This window comes from Drosophila erecta, unplaced genomic scaffold (assembly GCF_003286155.1).
Source record: "Drosophila erecta strain 14021-0224.00,06,07 unplaced genomic scaffold, DereRS2 tig00000092-arrow-pilon, whole genome shotgun sequence".
Classification (NCBI taxonomy): domain Eukaryota; kingdom Metazoa; phylum Arthropoda; class Insecta; order Diptera; family Drosophilidae; genus Drosophila; species Drosophila erecta.
In genome coordinates, this window is record NW_020825207.1 from 7,054,611 (window position 1) to 7,071,447 (window position 16,837).

The following is a 16,837-nucleotide window of genomic DNA, read 5'->3' on the forward strand; positions in this document are numbered from 1 at the left end:
CAAATCGCCTAGTCTCTTTTGTTCCATTTAATTGTGGGGCGATTTTGAAATAAAGTATTCTCTTTTTATTCAATTGTCATATGGGCATTAATGTATTTTCACTAAATATTGCATTGAGTGATTAGACTTACAATTATACATAAATTAATATATTTAGAATAATTTAAGCGTAATGACGACGACAGACAAAACAATTACGCTACCACTAAATTTAAATATTCTCGCGCGCTTTCCTATATACGGGGGATAACGTTGACGTCTATACGTTTTAATTAATACATGCATATTTTCTATGTACTTCGCTTAACCGAAATTGTTTTAATATTTAGAATGCACTTTGCAAAGAAGTAACTGTGTCTATTAAGAGAAGTTCATCACGGGAAAGTATTTTCCCAGCCGTCGGATTTTCTTCATGGTGACAAAGCATTTAGAGCCGGTAACGTGTATTGCTTTGGTAAGGCTTTTATCCTCCAAAATCAAATCGATTTGCTCGATTGAGTTTAGATTATAAATATCTTTTGGTGTTTCGTTGGACTTCTTGCTGTTTGCTGCTGGCTTCTGGCTGCTGATGTGGATGATGGTCTGGGTGTGATTGTTGTTGTTGTGATTGAAGTTCCTACTAAGATTGGTATTGTTATTAAAATATTGCTCTTGTTGAAGCGTTGCTTTGGCTGCATTCAAAGTATTCATGATTTGGTCCGTGGCATTTGTGGCGTCTGCCTCCTCGTCGTACTCTTCCTTCGTTTCGGCAACGGAGAATGTGCTAGTATTTAGGCTGAGTAAAGAGTATCTCTGATCGATATGTTGGGTGGACGAGGACGACGAGGATGCTGCCTCGCTCTCCGCGTAGCATCGATGCCGCATCTCGTATTCCTGAGCCTCTGTGATACGGTCCAGCGACTGGCTCTCGCGAATGCGTCGCCTCCTATTCGTGGAATTTCCTGTTGTAGCTGTGGTGCTATCCGCCACTTGCCTCTCAGCGTGGGAATGCTTGTCAACATGATCCTTGTGCTGTTTCCGACTTTTTTGGCTGTGAGATTTGCGATTTTCATCGGATTTATTATTTGGCTAAAAGCGAGAATGAGACTTTAGTAACTGTCTCCCTGGTAAGTATGCAATAATAATCATACCTCTTTATACTGCGATTGTCCCTCTTTTTTGCCACTTACGGAGCCGCTTTTGGATATAAAACTACCAGCATTGCCGGCCGAGCCGGGCGGCGGATATAGCTGATCTTGCGAGTCGCTGGAGTCGTCATGCGAGTCTCGCCGATGCATGCGAAACCGCACTGGCGTGTCGCCGACAAATTTGTTAATCTTTTTCTTGTTGCGTGTCTTGGTGTCGTCGTCGGAGGCCTCCGAGCTGCTACAGGAAGGCGTCCGAATCTTGTTCAGCTTTGTGCGGCGGTGGGTGAGCACCGGATTCTTGCTACTGCTAGGAAGGGGCTTGAGCTTGCCGATCTCCAGCTCCTTCAGACCACTTAGGGTGTCCTCATCTATCTTGGCACTCTTCTCCATTTGCTTGAGCTTATGGGCCAGCGTTGCATCCACCGAGACGACAATCTTTGTACGTGAATGGCTTGGCACTCCGCTATTACCTATCTGTTCCCCTTTCGTTTGATTACCGGGCTCAGAACTGGAACGCTCATGCATTGACCTATTAAAGAGCGAATCTGAGGAGGCCTCACGACGCGACGACGTTACCTTCAATTCATTGCCTATCGCCGAGCTTTCTGTGGCAGACTCCTCTTCGTCCTCCTCACGCACAATGCTGCATTTGCGACTGCGCTTGTCCTGTCAAGAGCACTTGCATTAATTAGATTTACTGCAGTTCAAATCGATTACTAATTAGCTTACCGGCTTGCCACCGTCGTTGGCAAACTGAGCTGCTGGAGTCACGTTAATGCTGATGGGTACTCCTCCTTTCTGGGCTTCTGTTGGACTTGGTTTCTCAGGCACTAGCTTGCGACTCGCATCTCCCACTCTGAATATTTATATTATAGATTAAGAATCCAAGTTGACTATAATTTAAACTCACTTCATGCTGGCATCATTGAGAAGCCTCTGTTTCTGAGCCAGCTCTTCTCGCCGCCGTCGCAGACGTAATTCCGCCAACAAAAAATATGTGGCTGTTATATGATTGTACTTATTTTTGTCAAGAGCTCTGTAATGACGTCACTTGGCGTTAGCTAGAAGAAATTTATTTAATATTTTAGCTATACTTACTGCAATATCTCTTCCTTGGACGCAATGTTTCCGTTTATCATTTTTTGTATGATAAAGGCGTGATCCTCTTCGCCCAACTGTTCGCGGCTGACCAAAGGCAGAAAGTGCTCTGCGGTGGAGGTCGTTGAGTCGGGCTCATCAATTGGCTTTAGCCAGGCCGATGAAGCAATCTCTTCCACAGTGGCCCGTTTCTTTGGATCCCGCACCAGCATTGAGGCAATTAGGTCCCGGCAATCAGTGGACACGTGCGAGGGTACCGTGTACTTACAGTCCATGATCATAGTCAGAGTTTCCGAGTCGTTGGCCTTCTCGAAGGGCGCCTGACCGCAGACCAGCATATACAGAATTACTCCCAGAGACCAAATGTCTGAAAGGATCGGATACAATTATAAAAAAAAGGGTTATAGGACATTGTTGTTGTTGACATACCGACTGCAGGCGCATCGTATGAGTCGCCAAGCAGGATCTCTGGAGCCGAGTAGGCCAAGCTGCCGCAGAAGGTTTCTAGCTTTTGGCCCGGCAAGAACTTGTTGCTAAACCCGAAGTCGGTGAGCTTGACGAGGCCCAGCTTTTCGAAAAACACCACGTTCTCCGGCTTTAGATCCCTTTGTAGGAGAATTAAATGTTACGTAAATGAGTGATCGTCACATTACGGCGTACTATCAGTTGGAGCGCGCTCTCACCTGTGAACCACGTGAAGCTGATGACAATACGTGATAGCACGTAGGATTTGGCGGAAATACTTTCGGGCCAGTTCCTCGCTGAGCCCAGAGTCGTGCTTCATTATGTAATCGTATAGATCGCCACCATCGCCGAGTTCCAAAACCAAGTACAGCTTGGTCTGGGTATCAATAACCTCGTACAATCGCACAACATTTGGGTGCTGCACCAATTTCATGCATCTAGAGAGGATAAGTGCGGCGGGATTATTAAATAAATTGTTGGGTTAGATTGCTATAGCTACTCACCGCACTTCCTGGAACAGATGCGCCTTGGACACATCGTCCAACTTGGTCTTGTCCACCACCTTGACCGCCACCTTAGCGCCGGTGAACACGTGCCGGGCCAACTTCACTACGGCAAAGTGTCCCGATCCCAGAGTCTCCTCCAGATCATAAAGCCCGGCGATCTTGCCGTCGCTCACCCCGCCAACGGGCTGCGTCTCCAGCGTCATGATGGCTCCTTGGCACTCTTCCAACGGCCTGCGTGTTGGGCACAACTATCCGCGATTAGCTAAAACTATAATTATAGAGCTCTATCATTTCGTACACGGGATGTTTCGCTGGCAAAGTGCTGCTTCATGAACGGATATTGATGTAATAGCTGGCGGCCTGAATGACTGTGGGCAGTAACGCCTCCCTCAGAGGCGCGTGTACATTCATCGCCTGCTCCAAATTAATGATTCATTTGGATGTGTCCTTTTTACATTCGATTCCCCAACAGGAGCAGCGCAAAAGCAGGTCTGTTACACAAGGGAATGCGGAAAGGCAGGGCCGTTTTACCTTATACAGCGGAGGGGGAAGTCGAATCTCCGCCAGCAGATGCAGTAAAAACTATGAGGCGTCACCCATTCCGGTGTGGGGACGACTAAACCAGGCCGATCACTGGCCGCTCGAACGTCTCGCAATAAACTCTTGACCCTTATCACTCATGAAAACGCTTAGTTACACTTTTTGTATACACATTTTCAACTATTTTCTGCGTTTTTTCCCCCGAGTTTTAAATTAGTGTGGCCGAGGGTTTTAAAGCATGCCAGCGATGCTCTTAACAAGATGTAGCGTATTGGAAAAAATTATAAAACATTTCCATTATTTATACTCGTTATAAAATTTACTTCGAGAAGTAAGCCTTAAGAAATTTTAAGCGAAAACATTACTAATACGCGTTCAGATTCTTTTAGATAAAAGTATCCGGTTGACTAACGGTTTTTAACTTTGGTCACACTTACGGCGAATACCAAAAATACCATCCAAAATCGCAAACGCCTTTTCTGCGGTCGTTTTCAATCAAAATTCTCAATTAAAATATAAAAATACAGAATACTGGCAGTTAGGGAGCTATAATGAGTTTGAGTCCCAACCCAAATCAGTACAATCCACATGTAGAGCACCTCAACCGCACCGCTGACAGCAGCCAGAGCTACAAGGTAAGGTGTGGAGGGCGAACTCCGCTCCAGGCGAAACTCGTATTTGTAGGCATTGTTTAATGCACGATTACATGACTTTCGATTTTCTCTCGGGCAGCTGGCGTACGGGTATGCCATGGGTGACCCGAGGAGCTACCGATGTCACGATAAACTCTTCAGCGGATCGCTAAATTCGCTGGCCAGGCGAGAGGATTCGAGTGCCAGTGACAGTGAAGGCAAAGACAAAGCCAAGGGCTCTGGCACAGGACTCGTCGGTCTCCAGAACATAGCCAACACCTGCTATATGAACTCGGCACTACAGGCTCTGAGTAACCTGCCGCCGATGACCCACTACTTCATCAACTGCAGCGACCTTGTGGAGTACATAGCAGAGCAGAGCGCCCGTCGCTGCAAGCCCGGCGGACTGGCCAAGAGCTACCGCCGCTTGATGCAGGACATCTGGCAGGATGTTGATGATCCCAAAGGTTCAGCCCTTCACCCTCTTAATCGGAAAACCTACTAAAGTTTGAGATTTTACAGAGTTTATTGCCCCGCGTGGTATTCTGTATGGCATTCGCACGGTTCATCCCATGTTTCGAGGCTTTCAGCAGCACGACACCCAGGAGTTCCTGCGATGCTTTATGGACCAGCTGCATGAGGAGCTGACTGAGCAGGTCTCAATGCTGCCACAGACGCAGAACCAGCCGCAATACCAGTCACAATCACAGCCACTACAACAGCAACAGCAGGCCAGCGAAACGGATGACGAAAACGAGTCTGAGGTGGCGCCGGTGTCTTTGACGCCTGCTTCTGAGAGCGAGTACGACACCTGTGAAAGCAGCATGTCGGAGCGATCGGCAGAGGTGCTGCTAAAGACAGAGTACTTTGTAACGCCCTGCCGGACAAATGGTTCGAACAGTGGGCTGCCAGAAGGACACACGGTGCATTTACAACAAGCTCCGTTGCAGCATCAGCAAAAAAATGCCTCCTCCAGCGAACAGAAACCAGTGGAAGCAGCACGCTCTATAATCAGCGACGTGTTTGACGGAAAGCTTTTGTCCTCGGTGCAGTGCCTGACCTGCGATCGCGTGTCTACGCGCGAGGAGACATTCCAGGACCTATCGCTGCCCATTCCCAATCGTGATTTCCTGAACGTTCTTCACCAAACCCATAGCTTAAGCGTGCAAAGTTTGAATGCCGCTGAAACCTCAGCTAGAACCAACGAGGGCTGGCTGTCCTGGATGTGGAATATGCTGCGTTCCTGGATTTACGGACCCTCAGTGACGCTCTACGACTGCATGGCCAGTTTTTTCAGCGCGGATGAATTGAAGGGAGACAACATGTACAGGTTAGGAGGTCCTTTACAGTCTATAGGCTTTTCAATTATCAGTGTATTTACTTTCCAGTTGCGAACGCTGCAACAAGCTCCGGACGGGAATTAAGTACTCCCGCGTACTCACCTTGCCAGAGGTTCTGTGCATCCACCTGAAGCGGTTTCGGAACGATCTTTCTTACAGTTCAAAAATCTCGTCGGACGTATACTTTCCGCTGGAGGGCTTTGATATGCGACCTTACATTCACAAGGATTGCAAGAGCGAGGTGGCCATTTACAACCTGTCTTCGGTGATTTGCCATCATGGAACGGTGGGTAGTGGCCACTATACCTGCTATGCACGCAATGCGCTGAACGGAAAGTGGTATGAGTTTGATGATCAGTTTGTGACGGAGGTTCCTTCGGAGCTGGTGCAGTCCTGCCAGGCGTATGTTCTGTTTTACCACAAACACAACCCCCAGATGAAGCTTGTTAAAGATCAGGCGATGACTTTGTCGACTTCACATCCCCTGTGCGATTCGGACATTCAGTTCTATATAACCCGGGAGTGGCTCTCAAGATTGGCTACTTTTTCAGAACCAGGACCTATAAACAACCAGGAGATGCTGTGCCCCCATGGCGGGATTTTGCATTCCAAGGCAGACGTGATCAGCCAGATTGCGGTGCCAATTTCTCAGCCGCTGTGGGACTACCTCTACCGGACCTTCGGCGGCGGACCAGCGGTAAATATAATATTCGAGTGCGAGATCTGCAAGCGGGCAGCGGAGACGCTTTCCCGCCGTCAACAATATGAACTTAACGAGTTCACAAAATACAACGGGCTACAAAACGAATTTGATTCGACGGCCATTTATGCCATCGCAATGCCATGGCTGCGCTCCTGGCAGCAGTTTTCGCGCGGAAAAACCCACAAGGATCCAGGACCGATTACCAATGAGGGCATCGCTGCTCCCGTGGAAAGTGGTACCCAAAATGGAAGTGCCACTGTCAGTTGCGTGCGATTGGGCTCGGATTATGCCCAACTGAATGCGCGCTTGTGGCGGTTTCTGCATAACATCTATGGTGGTGGTCCGGAAATTATACTCCGACAGGCTCTCTCAGATGACGACGATGCTGAGGAAATAGAAATCATTGACCAAGATGATGAGTGCGACGAAGATGAGGATCAGGACCAGGAAGAGGAAGACGAGGAGATTCCGACAGCAAGCTATCAGCACAATCATTCCGACACCGAAAGCAATTTGGGGCTTCGCACAACTCCGAGTCCAAGTCTCAGTAGCAGTTCCAGTCCAAGCCTAACGGGCAAGCGTCAGGCGATGGAAACGGAGTCCGACCTGCGACTAAATAGTCCGAAGTCGAAGCGCAGCAGGTCCAAAATGAAGGTGTCCGCGCTGCGTTTAAATATGCGAAAGAGAGGCAAGCGCAATCGCAGTGCCTTTAAGCAACACGCCGAGATGTTTGGAGCTAAAGGTGGGTATTGGATTGATGGATTTTTATTTTACAAGACTACCTTTGTTGGAATTGCAATGTTTCTTTATCTGTTTTGTAGGAAACTACAATGCCCACGCCAATGCCGAACCCTTAGTGTCTGAGAAAAAGGATAAGGACAACGACCGAACTGTTGCATTTCCGAGCGAATATAGCTTACCCATTTCCATTCCATTCCAAAGCGACAATTTTCAGGTGAACGGCGTGCACGAGAAGTCACGCGACAAGGGAAAACTGAGGAACAGCTCAAAGAGCGGCAACACAGCTGCCACCAAGGAGAACGTCACGCTGCAAAAGTTCGTGACCCTGCGCGAGGCCAATGGGCCGAGTGACGAGACTGATATTTGATCGACGGCGTCTGATGATCGAGGAGGAGGAGGAGAAGAAGAAGGAGCTAGTGCCCTTGGCCAGAGTCACAAAACGGCACCGCCTAAACGCAGGCCAAAATCCAAGTTTAGGCGTAAGCGTTACCGTCAGTAGTTTTATACCTCAGTGTTTTGTTGGGGTGGAGGCTTTATAAAGTATGTAAAAACTGTATTTATAAATTAATCGTATTGCTATCCCGGCGCCTTACCAGTAATGTTGTCCCAGCTACTGGCCAAGGGTGAGTTTGTATATAGTATGGGAGTGCTTTAATTGGTGTAACGATAGTGAATAAATCGTAGAAATCTTGGTCAAGATGCGGCTTCTCTGAATCTAGGCTTTTAGCGTGGCCCAGATAAAAAAAGAAGAAAATCAATCTCTGTTTTAATTTCATTACGGTTAGGGTGGCCCGTCCCGCACAGCATTGGTCCACTCAAGAGCGTTGAGCTATTTATAGAGGACCGAGCATAGAGCACAGCAGCAGATGTGTTCTGCTCTTCAGCTGCCCCAGTTTATAGAAATTCAGTGAGGCGTGCGGAGGTGGATGCACATCTCGCAACTGTTTGAGAGTGCGGACGAGATTCTCCGACTGAAAACCATCTCTTTTTGCATTGTACATCTGCCTTGCCACCATGAATCCATGCCATGTGTGCGAGGAGCCCACGAAGAACAAGTGCTCCAATTGTAACCAGGTCTCCTACTGCAGTGTCCAGCACCAGAAGCAGGACTGGAAGAGGCACAAGCCCAGCTGTCATCCATTCAAGGTACTGCGGTAATAATATCCAAACGTAAGGCCTCTGTTGGCCCAACATAACCTCAACCCATTCACAGATCGACCACAATGAGCAACTGGGTCGGCATCTGGTGGCCACTCGCACCATCAAACCGTACGAGATAGTCCTCAAGGAGGCGCCTCTGGTTCGGGGACCAGCACAGATCTCCGCACCCGTTTGCCTGGGCTGCTTGAACGGCATCGAGGCGGAGGATCACATCGAGTGCGAACAGTGCGGATGGCCTCTGTGCGGACCGGAGTGCAAGTCCCTGGATGAGCACAAGGCGGAGTGCCGCCTCACCAAGGACCGGGGTCAGAAGGTTAATGTCCAGGAGTTCGGTGGACCTCATCCCCTCTACACGTGTTTGAGCACCGTAAGGTGCCTACTGATTGGCGAAACTAGTCCGGAGAAGGCCAGCAAGTTCCAGGAGCTGGAGTCACTGGAGTCCACCAGAAGGGGGTCCAACCAATGGAAGGCGGATCTGGTCAGCATTGGACAGTTCATCCCAAAGTGTGTATTACATAGACAAATTTTTTAATCGGCTTCACATATACATCCGATTTGAATGAATACTACATATACTTTTATAAACATAAACAATCTTATCTTATCTCTCATCGATATAAGTACGTTAGACTGGCTTTTGTCTGACTGGTCATAAGTATTAATGATTGGATCGCTATCAAAATGATAATCTAGTAACATAAAAATATTTCAGCAATATTTTCAAATATTTCGTTTTCTGTTCTTTAAGATAGTTACAAGCATAGTTTTTGATGGAATGTGAATATTTCAGGTTTTTTAAAACCCAGAAGTTTACCGAGGAGGAGATTATGAAGGCAGTGGGTGCTCTCCAAATAAATGGGCATGAGGTGCCCACCACTGATCCTTCTCATGTAGCAGTCTTTTACACTGCCTCCTTCACGGAGAACTCCTGCCTGCCCAATCTGGCCAAAAGCTTCAACAAGAACGGGCACTGCATCCTCTGGGCACCGCATGAGATCAAGAAGAATGCCCACCTGAGCATCTGTTACTCGGACGCCGTGTGGGGCACCGCCGATCGCCAGCGCCACCTGATGCAAACCAAGCTGTTTAAGTGCGCCTGCGACAGATGTGTGGATGTCACCGAGTTGGACACCAATTACAGCGCTATCAAGTGCGAGGATCGCCAGTGCGGTGGACTGATGCTGCCCACCAAGGCGGACGACTGGAACGGCAGTTGGCGGTGAGTCTTCTTGTGCCTTCACCCAAGTCGTCCTGCAATGTATGAGCTTTGCTAATCTCTTCTAGCTGTCGCGAGTGCCACAAGCAGGTGCAGAAACACTACGTGGAGCGTATTTTGGAACGGGCTGGCAAAGACATTCAGAGCATGGAGAAAAACGTTGAAAACGGATTGAAGTAAGTACAAGTTATTCACTTAAATATGGGAAAATGCCTTTAGAAGCTTGTTTCTATATTTTTAAATCGTGCAAATTTGTATTTCATAGATACCTTAAGCACTACGAAAAGTGGCTGCCCCCGCAACATTTTCACATGAGTGAGATTAAAATCCTGCTCGTTCAGCTTCTGGCCAAGGATCAGAAGGAGCTAATGGTGATTCCAGACGATAGGTTGCTGCTGAAGCTGAATTACGCCAGGGAACTTGTTGAGTTGTACGAGAAACTGACGCCGTGTAAGTGTTATTGTCGAATATTACGTATACGCACTGTTATCTCAAGTGGTTGCTTGTTATCTACTCGGCAGGCGAAGTTCGCACGCTCGGCACGCTTTGCTTCGAGTTGCACTCGGCAATTGCCGAGCAGACTCGTCGTGTAGCCCTGGAAACGAGCCTGTCGCCCAAGGATCGACTGGAGGAGTCCTTGTTCTATGTGGACAAGTGCGTCAACTACCTGCAGTACGAGTCGGACATCTTCATTGAGGGTCACATGCTCAAGCAGGCCAGGATCAACCGCGATGCCCTTCGCATGGTCACCAGGATCTCCTAGGCAGCTAGATAAAACGCGAATGAAATCAGAGAACTTGCTTGTATCGAAATTGCCAATAAACTGTCATAGCTAAATCCCATTGCATTGTAGATAATCGGTGGAAAACCGGTGTGAAATTGACCAGTCATGTCATCAGTCACAAGCCCAACGTCATGGGTTGGGTTCTACATATATGCATATATCGCACTGTGGGTAAACCGAGTTGACAATATGGGCGATAAGGATGCAATGCGTGTGAGCCAGCCGTGGCGATTTAATTTGGCGAATGCTCTGATATTGCTCAATTCCCAGCAATTGGTGGTCTGTGTGAAACTGAAAAGTATTATAATTCATTCAATAAAAACCTCGTTCATTAATATTGCTCTTGTGGGCTCTAATATTGCTCTATATAAATATGTATATATGTAATATATATATATAAATATGTATATATATATATGATGCCTTGTCCAGTATGCACAATGCCTGTTAACCATACCTTCAATTTATCTAAGGAACGGAATTATGGCATCTTTTATAACCCTGTAGCACTTGATTTCATTAAGTTGCTTCAATCTCAATTATATTCGAGTGTAATAAAATAAATTTCATATTATAATAATGATATCGTATTCCTTATAAAAATGAAAGAAAACATTTTTCTATTTACTGACCTAGGGTTTTGAAAAAAGCGATTTTCGCCGGCACTTAGGTGCCTAGCTATAAAAATATCATCAGATTCGGTTTCACGTGCAGCCATTAAATTCCACTTGATCACGAATTTCACAAGCAGTCAAAACTCACCGTTAGTCTTAAGAATCGTTTACACGTTCAGTATGCGCCGATAAGCGAGCATTATCAATTGATAAGGCCCGGTGGACATTTAATAAAAACCCCACCTGGTGCCACATTCTAATAGTCGGTTTTAGTCTGCGTTGCCAATAGGTTCTTCTTTCCATACGAACTGATATTTATATTGGTATTTGCCCTCGAGTTATATATACACGATGACCGTTAAGAACGGCGATATCGTCAAGGACGATGTGGATTCGCGGTCGCAGTACAAAACGAACATCGTCCTGGGCGCCAAACTAGAGGATTCGGAGCGAAATCAGAAGAGCTTGTGAGTTTTCAAAAGTGTATCATTACAGGAAGTCCTTATAGGACTTTAAAGTTAGGAAAACTAAATGTGCCATCGTGAGAAAAGTGGCTATAATCTCAATAAATCTTGTTAACGGCTAATAACTCACTAATTGATACATAAAAAGAGAAAAGAAACACATTTAATTAATTGACATGTTTCCATCGAGTGCCCAATGCCATTCAAGTTGTTCACCTCTTACAAATTTGCACTTCAACGATGACATTGCTCAATTTTTATACGTGTACTAAAGTTTATTTAATTGTGTACCCTTTGCCGAGAAGGTATACAAAATGTTCACAAAGAATTGATTAAATCTATTTCATTTGCAAGGATTTTCTTAATCAAAAAATTCCAAAAGTTAAACGTAAGGATTTAGCTATAAAAAAGGTTGATCCTTAAAGCAATGCAATTTTGGCCTCCTTTTTTTAGACGTTTTATAAGCTCTACAGTTCTATAACCCACATCAAAGATTATATGGATTGAGTGCGAAATGTAAATAAGTTTCGGAAACAATAGAGTGTATCATGCCTCCGTTATAATATTCAATCAATTACTACTTTATCGTTCATTGATTGCTAATGAGTTAAGTGTCGCCTACCCAAATGGGAGCCAACCGAACAGGTAATCTTATAGCGACACTCAGATATATGCTAGCTTTATGGAACTACAGATAGTAACTTCGTCGGGAAAAACCGAAGCGTGGTCATTGTGTTATTGGTTGTTGCAAACCACTTCCCCACGGTGACTCGTAGCATTGTAGGGTTCATGGCAATGGCGTCAATAGAATCACATGCTGATAACCATCTATGATTTGCGTGCGCGCCACCCTTTATTATTATTGCAGTGAACCCAACAAATCGAAAAAGAAGTCCAAGCATGACGCGACGGATGCCAGCGATGAGAAAGATGGCTTCCATTTCGATGAGGAAGTGAAGCCGGTTGGCTACTTCCAGATCTTTCGGTATGCCACCAAAAAGGATCGTGCACTCTATGTGATCGGACTACTGTCTGCCGTGGCCACAGGCTTGACCACTCCGGCTAACAGTTTGATCTTCGGAAATCTCGCAAATGTAAGTCGAAATTCATTTTACAAAATCATAGCTCTTGATCTACATCTATCTAAACACCTAAGGACATGATTGAGTTGGGCGGTTTGGTGGAGGCTGGGAAAACGTATCGAGCTGACGATGATGTTAGTAATTTGCTCCTGGACAAAGTGCAGCAGTTCTCCCTGCAGAACACCTACATCGGCATCATTATGCTGGTGTGTTCCTACCTCTCGATCACCTGCTTCAACTATGCGGCTCACTCCCAGATCCTTATCATCCGCTCGAAGTTCTTCCGCTCTATTCTCCATCAGGACATGAAGTGGTACGACTTTAACCAGAGCGGGGAAGTTGCCAGCCGAATGAATGAGTAAGTGACTCAAACATCTTATCAATTCCTTAGTTAATCACGGAATTTTTGTCACGCATAACCAAATAACAACAAGTCATATGTATCTTATCTGTTACTTTTCATAGTCACTAACTTGAAGTTAGGAAAATCGAAGACTTGTCAATCTAATTAAATGTTGCACCTTTTTCAGAGATCTCTCCAAATTGGAGGATGGCTTGGCCGAGAAAGTGGTCATGTTCGTCCATTACCTGGTTGCCTTCGTGGGATCATTGGTGTTAGCCTTTGTCAAGGGCTGGCAGCTGGCACTGGTCTGCTTAACCAGTCTGCCACTGACTTTCGTTGCCATGGGCTTGGTGGCCATGGCCACGTCCCGCCTGGCCAAAAAGGAAGTGACCATGTATGCCGCTGCTGCCGTGGTGGCCGAAGGCGCTCTCTCTGGCATTCGAACCGTGAAGACTTTTGAGGGCGAGGCGAAGGAAGTGGCCGCGTACAAGGAGCGCGTGGTTGGTGCCAAGATCCTGAACATCAAAAGAAATATGTTCTCCGGTATCGGATTCGGTCTGCTTTGGTTCTTCATCTACGCGTCCTATGCTCTGGCCTTCTGGTATGGAGTGGGACTGGTTATCAAGGGATACGACGATCCCGCATATGAGAACTACGATGCTGGCACCATGATCACCGTGTTCTTCTCGGTGATGATGGGTTCCATGAATATCGGAATGGCGGCTCCTTATATCGAGGCATTTGGCATCGCAAAGGGCGCCAGCGCCAAGGTCTTCCACATTATCGAAAAGATTCCGGAAATAAACCCCATTGATGGGGAGGGTAAAAAGTTAAATGAGCCCCTTACCACCATTGAGTTTAAGGACGTGGAGTTCCAGTATCCTACGCGACCGGAGATTCCCATTCTGAACAAATTAAACCTGAAGATCCATCGTGGCCAGACGGTGGCACTGGTGGGTCCCTCCGGCTGTGGCAAATCCACCTGCATCCAACTGGTCCAGCGATTCTATGACACCCAGGCTGGTGGGCTCTACTTCAATGGTTCCAATCTGAAGGACATCGACATAAACTGGCTACGCTCTAGGATTGGAGTGGTGGGTCAGGAGCCAATCCTCTTCGGCACTTCCATATACGAGAATATCAGGTACGGCCGAGAGGACGCCACTCGCGAAGAGATCGAGGCAGCTGCTGCCGCCGCCAATGCTGCCATCTTCATTAAGAAGCTACCCAAAGGGTATGATACTCTGGTGGGAGAGCGAGGAGCTCAGCTTTCCGGAGGGCAGAAGCAGAGGATAGCTATTGCTCGGGCATTGATTCGGGACCCCGAGATCTTGCTGTTGGATGAAGCCACATCTGCACTGGACACCGCCAGTGAGGCTAAGGTACAAGCTGCCCTGGAGAAAGTCAGCGCTGGTAGAACGACCATCATCGTGGCCCACCGTTTGTCCACCGTTCGTCGGGCGGACAGAATTGTGGTCATCAACAAGGGTCAAGTGGTGGAGAGTGGAACGCATGAGGAGTTGATGCAGCTGAGGGATCACTACTTTAATCTGGTAACCACTCAATTGGGCGAGGATGATGGCTCTGTCCTTAGTCCCACTGATGACATCTACAAAAACTTGGACATCAAGGATGAGGATGAGGAAGAGATCAAAATACTGTATGAGGATGAGGACGAAGATGTGGTGGTTGCAGACAAGAAAGATAAGAAAAACAAGAAGGTCAAGGAACCCAACGAGGTGAAACCCATGTCGGAGGTGATGAGGATGAACAAACCAGAATGGCTTCAGATCTTAGTGGGGTGCATCTCCTCCGTGATCATGGGCTGCGCCATGCCCGTCTTTGCCGTGCTCTTTGGTAGCATCCTTCAGGTTCTTTCGGTTCAGAATAATCCAGTATACGTGCGCGAAAATTCCAACAAGTACAGTCTGTACTTTTTGATTGCTGGTATCGTGGTGGGCATTGCCACTTTCCTGCAGATTTACTTCTTCGGAGTCGCCGGTGAGAGACTGACGGAACGCCTTCGGGGACGCATGTTCGAGGCCATGCTGCGCCAGGAGGTGGCCTGGTTCGATGACAAGGCTAATGGTACCGGTAGCCTTTGTGCCCGGCTCTCCGGAGATGCTGCTGCAGTTCAGGGTGTAAGTAAATAAGTAAGTAAGTAAGTATTTAATTAATTATTTCAATGTTACTTCAGGCCACCGGTCAACGAATTGGAACCATTATTCAATCGATTTCTACCCTGGCATTGGGCATTGGGTTGTCCATGTATTACGAGTGGAGTCTCGGATTGGTGGCCCTTGCTTTTACGCCCTTCATACTGATCGCCTTCTACATGCAGCGTATTCTTATGGCAAAGGAGAATATGGGTTCCGCCAAGACCATGGAGAACTGCACCAAGCTGGCCGTCGAAGTGGTTTCTAACATTCGCACTGTAGCTTCTCTGGGTCGTGAGGAAATGTTTCACCAGAACTATATTGCCATGCTGATTCCAGCTGTTCAGGTAGGTTCTATATATATACATATACATATTTATTTTTTCATCAATTTCCATTATCGATCTTTTAGGTTTCCAAGAGGAATACCCACTTCCGAGGACTGGTCTACGGCCTTGCCCGTTCCCTGATGTTCTTTGCCTATGCTGCTTGCATGTATTATGGAACATGGTGTGTGGTTCAACACAAAATCATCTTTGGAGATGTGTTCAAGTAAGTTACGAGATCATCACACTTGACTTAGAAGATTTGCTAACACCCTCCTCTCTTTTAGGGTATCCCAAGCCCTGATCATGGGTACAGCTTCCATTGCCAATGCATTGGCCTTTGCTCCCAATATGCAGAAAGGAGTTTCGGCAGCCAAGACGATCTTTACGTTCCTCCGCCGCCAGCCGACGATTGTGGACCGACCTGGAGTGTCTCGTGATCCCTGGCACAGCGAAGGAAATGTTCGCTTCGACAAGGTCAAGTTCAGCTATCCCACCCGCCTTGAGATTCAGGTACTCAAGGGGCTGGATCTTGCAGTGGGCAAGGGTCAGAAGATCGCCCTGGTGGGTCCTTCTGGTTGTGGCAAGTCCACGTGCCTCCAGCTGATACAGCGATTCTACGATGTGGATGAGGGCGCTACTCTTATAGATGAGTGTGATGTGCGCGAAGTCTCTATGACCAATCTGCGCAACCAGTTGGGTATCGTGTCACAGGAACCAATTCTTTTCGATCGCACAATCAGAGAAAATATTTCCTACGGTGACAATGCAAGGGATGTGACTGATCAGGAGATCATATCAGCATGCAAAAAGTCCAATATCCACGAATTCATCACTAACCTGCCGTTGGTAAGAACTCTTATATGGAATTTTCTCTTGAATATATAGTAATATAGTACTTAAACCCTTAGGGTTACGATACGAGAATGGGCGAGAAGGGTGCTCAGTTGTCCGGAGGTCAGAAGCAGCGCATTGCTATTGCACGAGCCCTCATCCGGAATCCCAGGATCATGTTGCTTGACGAGGCCACTTCTGCCTTGGATGCTGAAAGTGAAAAGGTTGGTATACAGATCCTTTTATATATCCATATTAATTATGGATATCCATATTAATTTCTTTATTCTTCTTCAGGTTGTCCAAGATGCACTCGATGTCGCCTCTGAGGGACGTACCACGATCAGTATAGCCCACCGACTCTCCACCGTTGTCCACTCGGACATGATCTTTGTCTTCGAGAACGGATTGGTGTGTGAAGCTGGAAACCACAAACAACTGCTTGCGAATCGGGGTCTCTATTACACGCTCTACAAACTTCAGAGCTGAGCCATGTAGATAGATCGTAGTAGGCGCAGCCAATCAATCACCTAGCTCAGTGAATTGCGAACAACATCATCTAGTATTTGTACAAAACACCATAGTTTAGTTAAACTAAGATTATTTATCGCCGCTAATTGTTTAATAACTCGAGGAATTTAAAAATGAATTTTAACCAGAATTTCAAGTCAATAGTCTAAGAAATAAAGATATTTTTGTATGTAA

At 46.7% G+C, this 16,837-nt stretch overlaps 4 protein-coding genes across 4 annotated transcripts; 3 read left to right on the top strand and 1 right to left on the bottom strand.

The window, feature by feature from the left end:
- Positions 1 to 68: 68 nt before the first annotated feature.
- Positions 69 to 4,180, bottom strand: LOC6549593 (SNF-related serine/threonine-protein kinase). Its single transcript, XM_001975625.3, has 9 exons — positions 3,728 to 4,180; positions 3,194 to 3,464; positions 2,909 to 3,127; positions 2,655 to 2,830; positions 2,226 to 2,592; positions 2,038 to 2,163; positions 1,857 to 1,983; positions 1,131 to 1,793; positions 69 to 1,068 (listed from the first exon to the last, which is right to left on the bottom strand). The coding sequence occupies exons 2-9, from the start codon at positions 3,397 to 3,399 to the stop codon at positions 361 to 363; spliced, it is 2,592 nt and encodes an 863-aa protein (XP_001975661.1). The 5' UTR covers positions 3,400 to 3,464; positions 3,728 to 4,180; the 3' UTR covers positions 69 to 360.
- LOC6549592 (ubiquitin carboxyl-terminal hydrolase 20) lies at positions 4,139 to 7,716 on the top strand. The gene is made up of 5 exons (XM_001975624.3): positions 4,139 to 4,371; positions 4,469 to 4,835; positions 4,891 to 5,698; positions 5,757 to 7,153; positions 7,233 to 7,716. The coding sequence occupies exons 1-5, from the start codon at positions 4,288 to 4,290 to the stop codon at positions 7,517 to 7,519; spliced, it is 2,943 nt and encodes a 980-aa protein (XP_001975660.1). The 5' UTR covers positions 4,139 to 4,287; the 3' UTR covers positions 7,520 to 7,716.
- A 192-nt stretch (positions 7,717 to 7,908) lies between these two features.
- Positions 7,909 to 10,366, top strand: LOC6549622 (SET domain-containing protein SmydA-8). The gene is made up of 6 exons (XM_001975623.3): positions 7,909 to 8,298; positions 8,366 to 8,817; positions 9,104 to 9,532; positions 9,598 to 9,705; positions 9,795 to 9,979; positions 10,051 to 10,366. Exons 1-6 carry the CDS (start codon positions 8,167 to 8,169, stop codon positions 10,290 to 10,292), a joined length of 1,548 nt encoding a protein of 515 aa, XP_001975659.1. The 5' UTR covers positions 7,909 to 8,166; the 3' UTR covers positions 10,293 to 10,366.
- Positions 10,367 to 11,192: 826 nt separating this feature from the next.
- LOC6549621 (multidrug resistance protein 1A) lies at positions 11,193 to 16,836 on the top strand. Its single transcript, XM_001975622.3, has 9 exons — positions 11,193 to 11,394; positions 12,260 to 12,485; positions 12,548 to 12,831; positions 13,004 to 14,957; positions 15,014 to 15,319; positions 15,385 to 15,524; positions 15,586 to 16,147; positions 16,210 to 16,356; positions 16,430 to 16,836. The coding sequence occupies exons 1-9, from the start codon at positions 11,279 to 11,281 to the stop codon at positions 16,619 to 16,621; spliced, it is 3,927 nt and encodes a 1,308-aa protein (XP_001975658.3). The 5' UTR covers positions 11,193 to 11,278; the 3' UTR covers positions 16,622 to 16,836.
- Position 16,837: the final 1 nt, after the last annotated feature.